Genomic DNA, 16,833 nt, shown 5'->3' on the forward strand with positions numbered 1-16,833 from the left:
AATGCCTGTCCATTTTCATAAGACTGTTATGCAATCAGCCAGAATGGATGGGGAACGGATCCCCCATCCATCTGGTTTTAGCGGACAGGATCGGATGTCAACAAACACATGTCCATTGACATCCACCGCTCCATAGAGGACAATGCATGATGCCTTATCAGGTCTGCCTGAAAAACTGACAGGTGGACACGATCGGTCCCTCTGTGTGAAAGGGGCCTAAATTGCTTAAAAAGAGTTAGCTGGTGTTCAGTTTTCATTTGTTAGTCAGGTCCATCTAATATTACCATCTCCCCAGACTGACAATGCTGATGTCCAAAAGGTGTCTCCGTTGCTCATCCATTCAGAGTGGAGACACTTTAATACAGAAGTTGTGTTACTGGCCAGATCGCCAGGTGTAAGAAAAGAAAAAGAAAAGCCTAAAAAGAAAAACAAATTCAGCCACATCATCCAAAGATTGGGAAGCTGCAATTTATTACAATTGTGTTTTTGTGTTTAATACTGCTTTAACGTGACAATGCCTGCAGACAATCCATCCCCCCAGGCCTTTATACTCACTTCAAGACCGCACTACGTATATACATAATGGTGTTTAAGTGGTTTACCAGGGCTATGGCTAAAGCAGGCGATTCTCTTTCTGATAAAAGCAATCTGAGCAGCTGATTAGCCGCTGAATCGCTTTTATACGTCATGTGACATTTTCTGCTTGCAATAAAAAAAAAAAAAATACCAACAGCGCACAGCAGATTTAATTACCTTAAAAAGGCAATAACAAGGTTTTAGGTTTACAACCACTTTAACTTCTTCCCGATCACCAGCAGTACATTTATTATTTTGTCTGTATACCTGCTGATGGACTGTGGCCAATCACAGCACAGAAATCTGTGTGTAGAGCTGCCCGATTCTGGCTAAAATGAGAATCGCAATTTTTTTGCTTAGAAGTTCGATCACGATTCTCTCACAATTCTCATGGCGTAACATCATCTTTCACATTAAACAATTGGGCTAACTTTACTGTTTTGTTTTTTATTATTATTGATTGAAGTGTATTTTTCCCAGAAAATTGCATTTGAAAGACCACTGTGCAAATACAGTGTGACATAAAATATTGCAACAATCGCCATTTTATTCCCTAGGGCCTCTGCTAAATATATTATATATATATATATATATATATATATATATATATATATATATATATATATATATATATATATATGGTTGGGGGTTCCAAGTAATTTTCTAGCAAAAAAAAAAAAAACATTTTAACTGTAAGAAACAAGTGTCAGAAAAAGGTTTAGACTTTAAGTGGTTAAACTTCCTGCATATTCACACAGAAGTATTATCCCTTTGATCTAAGATGGAAGAGTTACAATGTTGTTTAAAAACTTGGCAGACTGCCAGAGTGAGCAGAGAACTCTCTATACTTGTTACATGAAAGAATTGGGAAACACTGCAATACAGATGTCAAAGGGGGTGACTGGAGATCGCAATCATTTAACAATTAATTGTGCAGCTCCAGTGTGTTGGTAAACACAACAGACAAATCTGCCTGGATTTCGCCCTGCTTTCAGTTACCAGAATGAATTGAAAGCAAAGACAGACACCATCTGTATACAGAATGCCTCCAGGTAGTCATATAGCGATGTGATGTCTGTGTGATTTCAGCTACGCATTTTGTATGATTGAAATGATATCACATTCGCACCTAAATGGTGCAGGACCCTTTTTTCCCCCTGCACCTGAATCACATTGCATGGCTGTTCACACCTATGCAATGCGATTCTGTGTTTTGCAATATGTTTCAGGGTGTTGTTCAGATAATGATGACACCTGCATCAGATCGCATGGATGCCATAAATCAGGGGTTGACAAATTTGCTTTGAATTTAGGAGCCAGTTAAAAAAAGTTAGGAACCAGTTTTTTTAGAGTGGTATGGATTGTCAGCTCCCGGGGTAAGGCCACTCATTTTCACCCCCTATCCTATAACTCACAATGGAGCACCCAGTCAATAACTCCAATGAAACGCTGTTACATCAGGGTTATGGGCTGACCAGAAAGAGTAAGGCTGGCAACAGGTGGCACTGGCAGGTGGCACTGGCAGGTGACACTGGTTGGGAACAGGCAGGTGGCACTATTGGCACGTGGCACTGATTGGCAGCTGGCACTGGTTTGGAAGTGGCAGGTGGCCCTGGTTGGTGATGGCAGGTGGCCCTGGTTGGTGATGGCGCTAGTTGTCACTGGCAGATGGCACTGATTGGCGGTGGCACTGGTTGGTGTTGGCAGGTGGCACTGGCAGGTGGCACTGATTGGTGGTGGCACGTGCCACTGGTTGGTGGTGGCACTGGTAGGTGGTGGCAGGTGGCACTGAAGGGTAGTGGCAAGTGGCACTGGCAGGTGGCACTGATTGGTGGTGGCAGGTGGCACTGACTGGTGGCACTGGTTGCCACTGGCAGGCACGTGGAACTGCCAGAAGGCAAGGCAGGTGACACTGGTTGGCATTGGCAGGTGACACTGGTTTGGAACTGGTAGGTGGCACTATTGGCACTGGCAGGTGGCACTGGCATGTGGCACTGGCATGTGGCACTGATTGGCAGGTGGCACTGGTTTGGAAGTGGCAGGTGGCCATGGTTGGAGGTGGCACTAGTTGTCACTGGCAGATGGCACTGGTTGGTGTTGGCAGGTGGCACTGGTTGGCGGTGGCACTAGTTGGCACTGATTAGCGGTGGCACTGGCAGGTGGCACTGATTGGTGGTGGCACTGGCAGGTGGTGGCAGGTGTCACTGGTTGGCGGTGGCAGGTGGCACCGGCAGGTGGCACTGATTGTCACTGGCAAATGGCACTGATTGGGGGTGGCACTGGTTGGTGGTTGCAGGTAGTATTGATTGGCAGTGGCACTGGTTGGCACTAGCAGGTGGCACTGATTGGTGGTGGCAGATGGCACTAGTTGGCGCTGGCAGGTTTCACACGGAGCACTCTGTTACTGAAATGTAACAGAGGAGCTGTCAGAATTGAGTTTAATGTCGGAATGGGTGGGACCCAGCCGGGGTGTGAAACTGACAACAGAGAGGCTGATCTGTCAGATTTGAGCTTGATGTCGGGGTGGGCGGGGCCCGGCCGGTGGACTAGCTATCAAACACCAGCCAACTATTGGTTGGGCTGCTTAAGAAAAGGGGTGGGGCCACATAACCATTGCGGCCTGCCCAGATCCCATTGGCTGGTGTTTGATAGCTGCTGGGTCCCGCCCACTCTGGCTGGGTCTCGCCCACCCCGACATCAAGCTGAAATCTGACAGATCCTCCTCTCTCCGTTGCTTGTCAGTTTCACCTACTTAGTGCGGTGCTGCTGAGTGTGAAGGAGGGAGGAGGACAGCAGTCAGTGTTAATGCTCTGCATGTCTGGGGCATCAATAGTGAGTGGGCTGGTGGCAGCTTAGGCAGCAGGTTGCGATTTCTGGTCGCATTGGCGACCTGGCGCCTGGGGTTTGTCGAGCCCTGCCATAAATGCATGGCGCGGTAAAAACACAAGATTTGCTATGTTCCCCACATCGCATAAGTGTGCACCAGGGCTTAAGGAAGAATACACATGGATCTTGTATTTACACTATATACAGTCAGGTTCATAAATATTGGGACATCAACACAATTATCATCTTTTTGGCTGTATACACAACCACAATGGCTTTGAAATGAAACTAACAAGATGTGCTTTAACTGCAAACTTTCAGCTTTCATTTGAGGGTATTTACATCCAAATCTGGTAAACGGTGTAGGAATTACAACAGTTTGTATATGTGCCTCCCACTTTTTAAGGGACCAAAAGTAATGGGACAATTGGCTGCTCCATGGCCAGGTGTGCGTTATTCCCTCATTAAGTGTGCTATTTGCATTTGGAATCTGTTGCTGTCAACTTTCACTATGAGATCCAAAGGGCTGTCACTATCAGAGAAGCAAGACATCATTAGGCTGAAAAAAACAAAAACAAACCCATCAGAGAGATAGCAAAAACATTAGATGTGACCATATCAACTGTTTGGAACAGCCTTAAAAAGAAAGAAAGGACTGGTGAGCTCAGCAACACCAAAAGATCCACAGAAAACAACTGTGGTGGATGAATGAATGAAATATTTGTATAGCGCACAACGTGAACTGAATCGCCTTTCCCTGGTGAAGAAAACACCCTTCACAACAGTTGGCCAGATCAAGAACACTCCCCAGGAGGTAGGTGTATTTGTGTCAAAGTCAACAAACAAGAGAAGACTTCACCAGAGTGAATACAGAGGGTTCACCAAAAGATAAACCATTGGTGAGCTTCAAAAACAGGAAGGCCAGATTAGAGTTTGCCAAACAACATCTAAAAAAAAATCCTTCACAGTTCTGGAACAACATCCTATGGACAGATGAGACCAAGATCAGCTTATACCAGTGTGATGGGAAGAGAAGAGTATGGAGAAGGAAAGGAACTGCTCATGATCCAAAGCATACCACCTCACCAGTGAAGCATGGTGGTGGTAGTGTCATGGCGTGGGCATGTATAGCTGCCAATGGAATTGGTTCTCTTGTATTTATTAATGAGATGACTGCTGACAAAAGCAGCAAGATGAATTCTGAAGTGTTCCGGGAAATATTATCTGCTCATATTCCGCAAAATACTTCTGAACTCATTGGACGGCGCTTCACAGTGCAGATGGACAATGACCCGAAGCATACTGCAAAAGCAACCAGAGTTTAAGGGAAAGAAGTGGAATGTTATGCAATAGCCAAGTCAATCACCTGACCTGAATCTGATTGAACATGCATTGCACTTGCTGAAGACAAAACTGAAGGGATAATACCCCAAGAACAAGCAGGAACTGAAGACAGTTGCAGTAGAGGCCTGGCAGAGCATCCCCAGGGATGAAACCAGCGTCTGGTGATGTCTATGTGTTCCAGACTTCAGGCTGTAATTGACTGCAAAGGATTTGCAACCAAGTATTAAAAAGTGAAAGTTTGATGGATGATTGTTAATCTGTCCCATTACTTTTGGTCCCTTAAAAAGTGGGAGGCACATATACAAACTGTTGTAATTCCTACACCGTTCACCTGATTTGGATGTAAATACCCTCACATTAAAGCTGAAAGTCTGCAGTTAAAGCACATCTTGTTCATTTCAAATCCATTGTGGTGGTGTATAGAGCCAAAAAGATTAGAATTGTGTTGATGTCCCAATATTTATGGACTTGACTGTACTTTGCAATCTGCAGCAGGTGTCAGTTCAATGTTACCATCACCCCAAATGCAGTTTGCAAATGTGGTGCGTTTGCCTGCACTGAATCGCATAGTACAAAACCACCATGCTATTTTGTTGCACCACGTCTCTAGAATTGATGCATGCACTACCAAACTGCATGTGAATTGCATGGGAATGTGCTGCGATTCCTGTGATTCATAGTGTGAACCAGGATTTAACCACAAAAGTCAATAAGAAGCCACCAAGGATGGCCTCTATATCCCCTGCTTCTCTGAAGAGTAACCTGTGTTCAGAGCTCTTTTCAGAGGTGACTGACATGCAGTGTGGAGGCAATGTGACGCCTCCTCACCAACTGCTTTAACCATTTGCCGACCAGCCACTGCAATCATACCGTGGCAGGTTGGCACGGCTGCGCAAAATGCCGTCATTGTACAACGGGCGCGTACACTGCGATCTGTGGGCGCGTGCCCATTCGCTATCAGGGGAGCCAATCAATCAGTGGGTTCGGCGGACTCGTGTGATGAGTAAGCACGTCTGTGTGAAACGCATCCACTGAGCACCTTTTTTGGATTGATGTTTGTCATAATCGCTTGACTTTATGGATTTTAACCACTTCCCACCCGGCCAATGCACATATACGGCCGGGTGGGAGCCATCTACTCCTGATAGGACGTTCAGGAACGTCCATCTGGAGGAGCGGGATCGCCCGCGCAGCGGCGCGATCCCGATGCGCCCGTGTCACCCGGACACGGCGCATCTCAGATCGGCAGGAGGGCTCTGTGATTGGCCCTCCTGATCACATGACGGCCGTGTCCAATCACGGCCGTCATGTGATGTAAACAAACAGCCGGTTGCTAGGCAATCGGCTCTCCTCTCCTCACACGGAAGTCACCGCTGAGGAGAGGAGAGCAGAACGCTGCAGCCGGCTGATGATCAGTGAGTATGGGCTGCTTTTTACAGCTTTTTACTAACTGATCACCAGTCTAGTGTAAACACAAATCACCACACAGTGTAAACACACCACACAGTATAAACACAATGTCCCCACACATGTCCCCAAAACATACATGTCCCCAAATAATAAAAACACATGTCACTAATAATAAAAACATGTCCCCCACATATGTCCCACTAAAATCACATGTCCCAATGATTATCTGCACACATATGTACGTGATCACCTGCACACATATGTACATGATCATTTGCGTACATATGTCCGTGATCACACAAACCAATTATTATACACTTAACGGAATTTTTTTTACCAAAAACATGTAGCAGAATACATTTTGGCTTAAATTTATGACAAAATTTGATTTTATTGGATTTCTTTTAAAATAGAAAAAATAAAATATTGTTTTTTTTTTCAAAATTTCCGCTTTTTTGCGCTTATATCGCAAAAAATAAAAAACGGAGTCGTGAATAAATACCACCAAAATAAAGCTCTATTTGTGCAAACAAAATGATAAAAATTTCATTTGGGTACAGTGTAGCATGACTGCGCAATTGTCATTGAAAGCGCTAGAGCGATGAAAGCTGATAATTGGGCTGGGAAGGAAGGGGGCGAAAGTGCCCGGTATTGAAGTGGTTAAATAAATTCTTTCGATTTTTACTTCCGTATGTGCCGCCATTCTTCTTTGCTCCCATTGGATTTCCCTGGCTATGGACCAGGCAGGCACCCAGATCTCTTCAGCAGTTCATCAGATCCTCACAGGTGGCTTTGAGCGGTGTGTTCCCAGCTCTTTCTCTCATCAGAACGGGGATCTGCCAGTGTAAACAAAGCAGATGCCCCTTCTGTCAGGGGAGTAGAGTGAGATTGTCTGTTCCTAGTGACTAGGAACAGTGACCTCTCTCTACTCCCTGTCAGTCTTCTCCCCCCACAGTTAGAAAGCACCTTCCTAGGGAACATTTAACCCCTTGATCGCCCCCTAGTGTTAACCCCTTCCCCGCCAGCGTCATTTATACAGTGATCGGTGCCTAAACTGAGGAAGAAAATAGTTTTTTACATTTTTTGGGGGAGTAATAGTAAAAATATATTTTTTCAAAATTGTTGCTCTTTTTTTGTTTATAGCACAAAAAATTAAAAACGCAGAGATGATCAAATACCACCAAAATAAAGCTCTGTTTGTAGGGGGGAAAAGAAAGACATCAATTTCTTTGGGTACAACGTCGCACAACCACGCAATTGGCAGTTAAAGCAACGCAGTGCCGTATCGCAAAAAAATGGCCTGGTCAGGAAGGGGGGGGGGGGGGGGGGGGAGAATCTTCTGGGGTCGAAGTGGTTAAAGCAAAACTGTAGAAAGAAAGGGAAAGCGCAGCTCGATTAGCACGGACTGCAAAAGAGGTTACTTTTGGCACCAAAAAGTATTTCAAAATTAGGTTAATTCATACAAAAATTATATTTTATTTTTATATTTTAAATAACATGATTAACCATAATTAAATTACTAAAAAACCAAGGGCAGTTCATAAAGAATACCCATATTCCTAATAGACAATACATATATCGTGAAAGACAGGCTACCAACAGGACATAAATAACACACACAACAAACAGAAAATGACGCTGGTCCAGACCAATTGCTGCTGGTTGCCGAAAGAGATTGTGGTAAGCAAAGAGATTGTGGTAAGCAATTAAAACATTTATCAGGCAATGCAAGCTAAGGGGAGAAACTAGTATTAAATTACAGCTATTTCTATCAGCCTGGTTACTGGTAGAGCCAATGACATGCCTGCTAAGTAAAGTTTTGAAAGACTGGACAACTTTATCTTTACAGAGAACCGAACAACAGTGCCTAGGAGGGCTGTGGTAATGTATGCGATACATATATGGACATTTAAAACCATTTGTTGAATTATTGGGATATCGCAGCATTTACTGATTTAATTAAAAAAAAAAAACAGCCTCCGCGTCTGAAACAACTTAGTTGGTTTGTAATATACCAGCCTTTTGTGGCTTCCTGGAATAGATATTTGTCTTTGAAAAAACCTTTCTTGAAACAAAGTAGCTTGACCTAAGCTGAAAATCTACGGAAATTGTTTATACTCCCACTGGAGAATGAACTTTATATTTAAAATTACTAAATGAACACTCTGTTGCAAATCCAGCTAGTAACCAGGCTGATAGTAATAGCTGTAATTTAATACTAGTTTCTCCCCTTAGCTTGCTGTTGATTTCCCGATAAACGTTTTAATTGACATTGTGAGCATTTCTCCAGTTCTAATTAGCTTACCACAATCTCTTACAGCAACCAGCAGCAATTGGTCCGGACCAGCGTCATTTTCTGTGTTTGTTGTGTGTGTTATTTATGTCCTGTTGGTAGTCTGTCTTTCACGATATATGTATTGTCTATTAGGAATATGGGTATTCTTTATGAACTGCCCTTGGTTTTTTAGTAATTTAATTATGGTTAATCATGTTATTTAAAATATAAAAATAAAATATAATTTTTGTATGAATTAACCTAATTTTGAAATACTTTTTGGTGCCAAAAGTAACCTCTTTTGCAGTCCGTGCTAATTGAGCTGCGCTTTCCCTTTCTTTCTATATGCTATTTGGTTACGGCATCAATACCTTAATTAAGGATTCAATAGGGGTAGAATTAAAATAACCCTTTATCAGTGGACAAATTTGCTTTCTTTTTCCCCTTTTCCCTAAAAATCAATTGATTTTAAAGCAAAACTGTAGCCTATGGAAATAAAATTGGTGGACAGACAGGATTTTTAATGCAGAAGAGACATGCTTTGTCTCTTCTGTATGAGGCTAGGTTCACACTATAGCGATGCGGGAACGCCGCAAATCCGCTGCGTTTTCCCGCATCGCATACCTCCCGCCGGCAGTTCACACTGCCCTATGCGGACGGGTGGGAGTGTCAATGATATGTTAATGACACCCCCAGATCCGTCCGCATATCGCAGTGCGATCTGCACACTCGCACAGGAATCGGATCGCATGGTGTGAACACCCATGCGATCCGATTCTGCTGCGGACCAAAAAAAGGGTCCCGTGCGAGTTTGCTGCGGGAGCGATGCAAATTCAGCCATACTATCTGTATGGCTGAACTCGCATCGCTACGGAGATCGGATGTGATTTGCACTGCAGTGCGGTGTGAATCACATCCGGATCTCCCCCCGCAGCAGTGTGAACCCAGCCTTAAAGCTAATTACCTGCCTGTCCGCAACCTTGTGCAGTACTGTACAAATTCGGAAATGTTGAATCTGAGTGATGTCATTCCCGCCTGGCTAATGACAGGGGCCAGTGATCGAGACCCGGAAGCCAGCCGACCGAACAGTTGGGTGAGGAGCTTGAGGACGCAGCATCGCTGGATCTCAGTATTGTTGCACTTTAACTCCATTTTTGCATTAACCACTAGAGATCCACGCTATAGCCAAATGACGGCTACAGCGCGGACCTGCTTTGCCGGGACGACGTCTACTGACGTCGTCCCTTGCACGAGCGGCCTGCGTGGCGCGCTCTGTGATCAGCGAGTCTATGAGACTCGCCTGATCACGGATCGGAGCAAGGGGTCGATCCCGACCCCTTACCACGTGATCAGCTGTCAGCCAATGACAGCTGATCATGTGACACAACAGAGGCGGTAATAGGCTATTTTTCCTATAAATCCGATCACCGGCTGCCGTGATCGGGACATCAGTCCTGATCACGGCCAGCTTAGCAGTGCCCACCTGCCCCCTGCCAGTGCCACCTAAATAATAAAAAAGTGCCCTCCATCAGTACCACCCATCAGTGCCCATAGTGCCACCCATCAGTGCCACATATCAGTGCCCAAAATCTGCCTCAACAACAGTGCTGCACCCCAGTGCCACATATCCATGCCCATCAGTGTCATCTACCAGTTCCCATCAGTGCCGCCCATCAGTGCCACCTATCATTGCCCATCAGTCCCATCCATCAGTGATAGATATCAGTGCCCCTTAGTGCCACCCATCAGTGCCACCCATCAGTGCCACCTTATCTGTGCCCATTAGTACTGCCTTATCTGTGCCTATTAGTGCCGCCTTAACTGTGCCTATCAGTGCAGCCTATCAGTGCAGCCTATCAGTGCCGCCTCATCAGCGCTTTTCAATGAAGGAGAAAAATTACCTGTTTGCAAAATTTTATAACAAACTAAGAAAATTCTTTTATTTTTTTTGCATCTTTTTTTGTTTGTTTAGCAAAAAATAAAACTCCCAGCTGTAATTAAATACCACCAAAAGAAAGCTCTATTTGTGGGGAAAAAAATGATAAAAATTTCATTTGGGTATGGTGTTGTATGGCCACGCAAATGTCATTCAAAGTGCATCAGCGCTGAAAGCTGAAAATTGGTCTGGGCAGGAGGGGGGGGTTTAAGTGCCCAATAAGCAAGTGGTTAAAGAGCGGGTGCTTATGAGCTTCCCCTTCCAAAATGAATGGGTTGCATTCAGTGGCCTTGCTACCATCAGATCGGGACATGTTGGGTAGTTTTTGCAGAGCATTGCAGACCAAGCATCTGCTATAAACAGCTTAACTGCTTGCCGTATGTAGGCCCCATAGAGATTTTACTGCTACAGGGTGGCAGCTGTGTGCAGGATCATATATATTATATACACACACACACACACACACACACACACACACGTGTTTCTGGATGAGCTCAGGCGTGTTTGCATGCTCCATGTGCAGAGTCCGCTAGGAAGTCGGCACAGCGCTGCGCTAATCACAGGCAGCGAGACATTTCCCGATCTCTGCAGCCGCGCATCAGGACAATGTCTCACTGCCTGTGATTAGCGCAGCGCTGCGCCGACTTCCAGGTGGGCTCTGCACGTGGAGGGTTTGAACACGCCGGAGCTCATCCTTAGCTGTGACATAGGGAGAGAGAGAAATAGACACAGATAGCGCCGGGCACTCGATGTCCTCTGGCACCCGCCGATTGTCGGCAATACACAGAGAAATGAGATCTGCCTCATTTCTGACCGGGGGGAATGGATTTTGTGTTGCTGCAAAGCAGGGAATAAAACCTCTCTCTTCCTCAAGTAAAAGCAGAAAACATTGTAAACACAAACACTGGCTAGGCACACATTTAATCCTTTGACCACCCTAGATGTTAAGCCCTTCCCAGCCAGTGTCATTAGAACAGTGACAGTGCATATTTTTAGCCCTGATCAATGTAATGGTGTCACTGGTTCCCGCAAAGCGTCAGATAGTATCTGATTGTCCATCGCAATATCACAGTCCCACTATAGGTCACTGATCACCGCCATTACTAGTATAAAAAAAAAACAATAAATAAAAATTCCAGTATATATCCCATAGTCTGTAGACACTATAACATTCACAAAAACCAATCAATATATTTTACAAAAAAATACGTAACAGAATACACATTGGCCTAAATTTATGAAGAAATTCGATTTTTTTACATTTTTTTATTGGGTATGTTTCATAGCAGAAAACAAAAATTATCCTTTTTTCTTTTTTTCAAAATTGTCGCTCTTTTTTGTTTATAGTGCAAAAAAATACCTCAGCGATGATCAAAAGCTCTATTTGTGAGGGGGGAGACAACAATTTTATTTGGGTACAGCGTCGCACGACTGCGCAATCTTCAGTTAAAGTAACGCAGTGCCGTATCGCAAAAAATGGCCTGGTCATTGAGGGGTAACTCTTCCTGGAGGTCAAGTAGTTAAAGGGAGCAGTAAAAAATGCAGCTCAAACGCACTTTTTTTTTACCACCCCGTGCCCGCACATCTAAGCTCAGCCTATCACATTGAAGAGTTTTCCTGATTTAATCATTCGGTTTGTTACTGAGGATAAGACATTCCGGGGACACATCTGGAAAACTTTATATCAACCCTAATGGTGGTCTACTGAGGGCCAAAGGGCCCCTCCAATCATCCCCAGGGACCAGGGCCGGTGGTGACCATGCTGTCCCCTCACACAGGCCCCTCTGTGAGGTAAAACTACCTGACATACATATAATGAGGTGTACACACACATTACTAGGTGCTTCCAGCTCCATAAGAAGGAAACAATACATAATATAGAAGAACAGCTCTTACTCCGCAGGTCCCGGTAAGACATGGTGCTGCTGTCGCCGTATTCCGCTTCACAACCGGCTACTGCAAGAAGCAGGCCGTAACCAGGCGGAGGCGTTCGCTGTCATGGCAACAACTACCGTACGGTGAGTCAAAGGGCTCAGAAAAGAGCGGGGTTCTAGAGGAGCGGCGCATGCGCGCTACGTTCTAGTCTCACGCTGTGGCTATACTGCCTGCCTGAGCTGTACACAATGGCAGTGTGTAAGGAGAGATGTGGCGGTGTGCTGATGAGCTGCTTATAGCTGAGCTTGTCGGCGCCATTAATCATATGTTTTCATTTTCTTGCAATAAAACTCATTTTAAACCACGCCAATACCGGGCGCTTCGCCCCTTCTTGCCCAGGACAATGTTCAGCTTTCTGTGCTGTCGCACTTTGACAATTGCGCGGTCATACAACACTGTACCCACGCGAAATTTTTATAATTTTCTTCTCACAAATAGAGCTTTCTTCTGGTGGTATTTGATCACCTCTGGGGTTTTTATTTTTTGCTAAACAAACTAAAAAAGACCAACATTTTTGAAAAAAACCTTTTTTTTCTTTATTTCAGTTATAACATTTAGTTTTCTCCTTCAGCAATGGGCACTGATGAGTTGACACTGATGAGGAGGCACTGATATGTAGAATTGATGGGCACTGATAGGTGGCACTGATGGGCACTGACAGGCGGCTCTGAAGGGCACTGACAGGTGGCACTGATGGCAGCACTGATGATGAGGTACTGACAGGTGTTCATGTAGGGCACTGATTGGCACTGTCGCACTTTGAATGACAATTGCGCAGTCATGCTACACTGTACCAAAACAAAATTTTTATAATTTTCTTCCCACAAATAGAGCTTTCTTCTGGGGAAATTTGATCACCTCTGGGGTTTTTATTTTTCGCTAAACAAACTAAAAAAGACCCACATTTTTGAAAAAAATAGTTTTTCTTCATTTCAGTTATAACATTTAGTTTTTTCCTTCAGTGATGGGCACTGATGAGGCGGCACTGATGAGGAGGCACTGATATGTAGAATTAATGGGCACTGATATGCAGCACTGATGGGCACCAATAGGCGGCACTGATATGCAGCATTGATGGGCACTGATAGGTGGCACTGATGGGCAGTGACAGGCGGCACTGACAGGCAGTACTGATTGGCACTGACAGGTGGCACTGTTGGCAGCACTGACAGGCGGCTGTGATGGGCACTGACTGGCAGTACTGATTGGCACTGACAGGTGGCACTGATGGCAGCACTGATGATGAGGTACTGATGAGGTTCTGACAGGTGTTCCTGTAGGGCACTGATTGGCACTGTGATGCTACCCCTTCTTGCCCAGGACAATTTTAAGCTTTCAGCACTGTCACACTTTGAATGACAATTGCGCAGTCATACTACAATGTTCCCAAACCAAATTTTTATAATTTTCTTCCCACAAATAGAGCTTTCTTCTGGTGGTATTTGATCACCTCTGGGGTTTTTATTTTTTGCTAAAGTTTCAGTTATAACATTTAGTTTTCTCCTTCAGTGATGGGCATGGATGAGGTGGCACTGATGAGTTGGCACTGATGAGGAGGCACTGATATGTAGAATTAATGAGCACTGATAAGCAGCACTGATATGCAGCACTGATGGGCACCAATAGGCGGCACTGATATGCAGCATTGATGGGCACTGATAGGTGGCACTGATGGGCACTGACAGGCGGCTGTGATGGGTACTGACAGGCAGTACTGATTGGCACTGACAGGTGGCACTGATGGTAGCACTGATGATGAGGTTCTGACAGGTAGGGCACTGATTGGCACTGTGATGCTACCCCTTCTTGCCCAGGACAATTTTCAGCTTTCAGCACTGTTGCACTTTAAATGACAATTGCGCGGACATACAACACCCCTACCCAAACAAAATTTTTATCATTTTCTTCCCACAAATAGAGCTTTCTTCTGGTTGTATTTGATCACCTCTGGGTTTAAAAAAAAAAATAGACTGAAAGGTGGCATTGATGGCAGCACTGATGATGAGGTACTGATGAGGTTCTGAAAGGTGTTCCTGTAGGGCACTGATTGGCACTGTGAAGGGCACTGATTAGCACTGTGGTGGGCACTAATTGGCACATATATAGGCACTGATTGGTACTGTGATGGGCCTCTACAGCTGTTTCTAATGGGGCACTGACTGGCAGCTGATGGGCACCTTTTTGGCAGCTGTGGTGGCACATCTGATGGGGCTGTGCTGATAATCAATGTGCTGATCATCAGCACAGACCCCCCCACCCCCCTGACAGGGAGAGCCATCGATCGTCTCTCCCCGTCAGCACAAACTGAGGAATGCTGTTTACCACCACTTCAATGATCAGCTGTGATTGATCACAGCTAATCACAGTCGGAGATCCGGCGTGTCAGACTGACATGCAGCACCGGCATGTTATCCTGCTGAACGTCATATGACGCCCAGTCAGGATAACAGAACCACTTCCCAGCCGTCAATCTGCTATAGGCCGGGCAGGAAGTGGTTAAATTACTGTACAGGGTTTTCACTTTAAGCAGAGCAGCCAGAAAACAAGATCTTCTGAAATAAAATTAAACAGCTTACATAGAATGGACTAGCTTATCTCACTAGGGGGAGCATATACAATAGCAGTTGTTGCAGAATTTTCGGCTGCACATCCATGATTTGAAACTCCCATTCCACCACATCCCAAAGGTGCTCTACTGGATTGAGATCTGGTGACTGTGGAGGCCATTGGAGTACAGGGAACTCATTGTCATGTTCCAGAAACCAGTGGTGAGATGATTTGGTCTTTGTGACATGGTGCATTATCCTGCTGGAAGGAGCCATCAGAAGATGGGTACACTGTAGTCATAAAGGGATGGACATGGTCAGCAACGATACTCGGTAGGCTGTGGTGTTTAAACATTGCTCAGTTGGTACTAAGGGGCCCAAAGGGTGCCAATAAAATATCCCCCCCCCCCCACCATTTCACCACCACCACCACCAGCCTAAACCCTGGATACAAGGCAGGATGGATCGATTTTTTCATGTTGTTTACGCCAAATTCCGACCCGACCATCTGAATGGCACAGCTGAAATCGAGACTTATCATACCAATCAGTGCTAGGACAAGGTCATCCAGAGCCCAGGGCAAATATGCCAAACTGTGGCCCCCTGCCCCCAAGGTGTATGAGCATTATGTGTCATCAAAATTCCCCCCCCCCCAAAAAAAACTGAGCACTAATCTTTTTCACCCCCCCAAGCATAAATTACCCCTCCTCCCAGTGAAAATCTGTTCCCCATCTCCCAAATCCCCCCAATTCAAGTGCCCCCCCCAAAAAAAATCACCCATCCCAGCACAAATTATCTACCCCTAAAATTGCCCCCCCCAATAACTCCACTTCAAATCCCCCCTTCCAGCACAAAGAGCCCCAATCATCCCTCCTAGCACAAATCTTCCCCTAAATGTTAGCATACCCTCCAAATTTACCTCCTAGAACAATACTCCCTGCTGCCCCCCAAATCCCCCTTTCCAACAAAAATCCCCTTCTCCAATTTCCTTGTGGTGCCCCCCCCCCCCCACCTCACATGTTACCACAGTGCCCAGGGCAGCCATCCCTCCTGCCCACCCCTTGTCCCAGCCCTGATACCAACATTTTTCCAATCTCCTATTGTCCAATTTTGGTGAGCCTGCGAGAGCCTCCGTTTCCTGTTCTTAGCTGACAGGCGTGGCACCTGGTTGTGGTCTTCTGCTGCTGTAGCCCATCTGCTTCAAGGTTCGATGTGTTGTGCATTCAGAGATGGTATTCCGCATACCTTGGTTGTAACCTTTTCAGATCATTCTCTGTAAACACCAGAGATGGTTCTGTGTGAAAATCCCAGTAGATCAGCAGTTTTTGAAATAATTAGTCCAGCCCGTCTGGCACCAACAACCATGCCACGTTCAAAGTTACTGAAGTCCCCTTTCTGATACTCGGTTTTGAATTTCAGCAAGTCGTCTTTGCCTGACTGCATTGAGTTGCTGCCATGTGATTGGCTAGTTAGCAATTAGTGTCATCAAGCAATTGAACAGGTGTGTGTGTGTGTGTGTGTGTGTGTGTGTGTGTGTGTGTGTGTGTGTGTGTGTGTGTGTGTGTGTGTGTGTGTGTGTGTGTGTGTGTGTGTGTGTGTGTGTGTGTGTGTGTGTGTGTGTGTGTGTGTGTGTGTGTGTGTGTGTGTGTGTGTGTGTGTGTGTGTGTGTGTGTGTGTATACAGTGTGCTATTGATGTAAATAAATGTGTTTCTAAAAAAAACGGATATACAGTGTGTATATATATATATATATATATATATATATATATATATACTGTATATACATACACTATTTGTTTTGTATTGATTTGATGGTGTGAATTAATAAGCTTAGTGATCTGCATATGCTGTCAGGATCTGTGGAGTCCTTGTGCTCAGATTCAAGTGTGCTGCAACAGTAAAATGAAATGTTTATCTGAAGGCTTTTGAGATTAGACACAGAATAATTCATTGAAAATGAAACATTGTAAATTAATCTGTTTATG

The 16,833-nt window shown here is 45.0% G+C and overlaps 1 protein-coding gene across 3 annotated transcripts in view; it reads right to left on the reverse strand.

Annotated features, from left to right (window-relative positions):
- CLUAP1 (clusterin associated protein 1) overlaps window positions 1-12,400 on the reverse strand; it is a 228,223-nt gene extending 215,823 nt beyond the window's left edge. For all 3 annotated transcript variants that reach the window (XM_077449275.1, XM_077449276.1, XM_077449273.1), the window contains exon 1: window positions 12,264-12,400. In XM_077449275.1, coding sequence (XP_077305401.1) covers window positions 12,264-12,285 — 22 coding nt within the window. In that variant the 5' untranslated portion in view covers window positions 12,286-12,400. The remainder of the gene's footprint in view (window positions 1-12,263) is intronic.
- Window positions 12,401-16,833: the final 4,433 nt, after the last annotated feature.

Source organism: Lithobates pipiens, unplaced genomic scaffold (assembly GCF_037356315.1).
Source record: "Lithobates pipiens isolate NorthernLeopardFrog02 unplaced genomic scaffold, aLitPip1_a1.2 Scaffold_22, whole genome shotgun sequence".
Taxonomy (NCBI): Eukaryota; Metazoa; Chordata; class Amphibia; order Anura; family Ranidae; genus Lithobates; species Lithobates pipiens.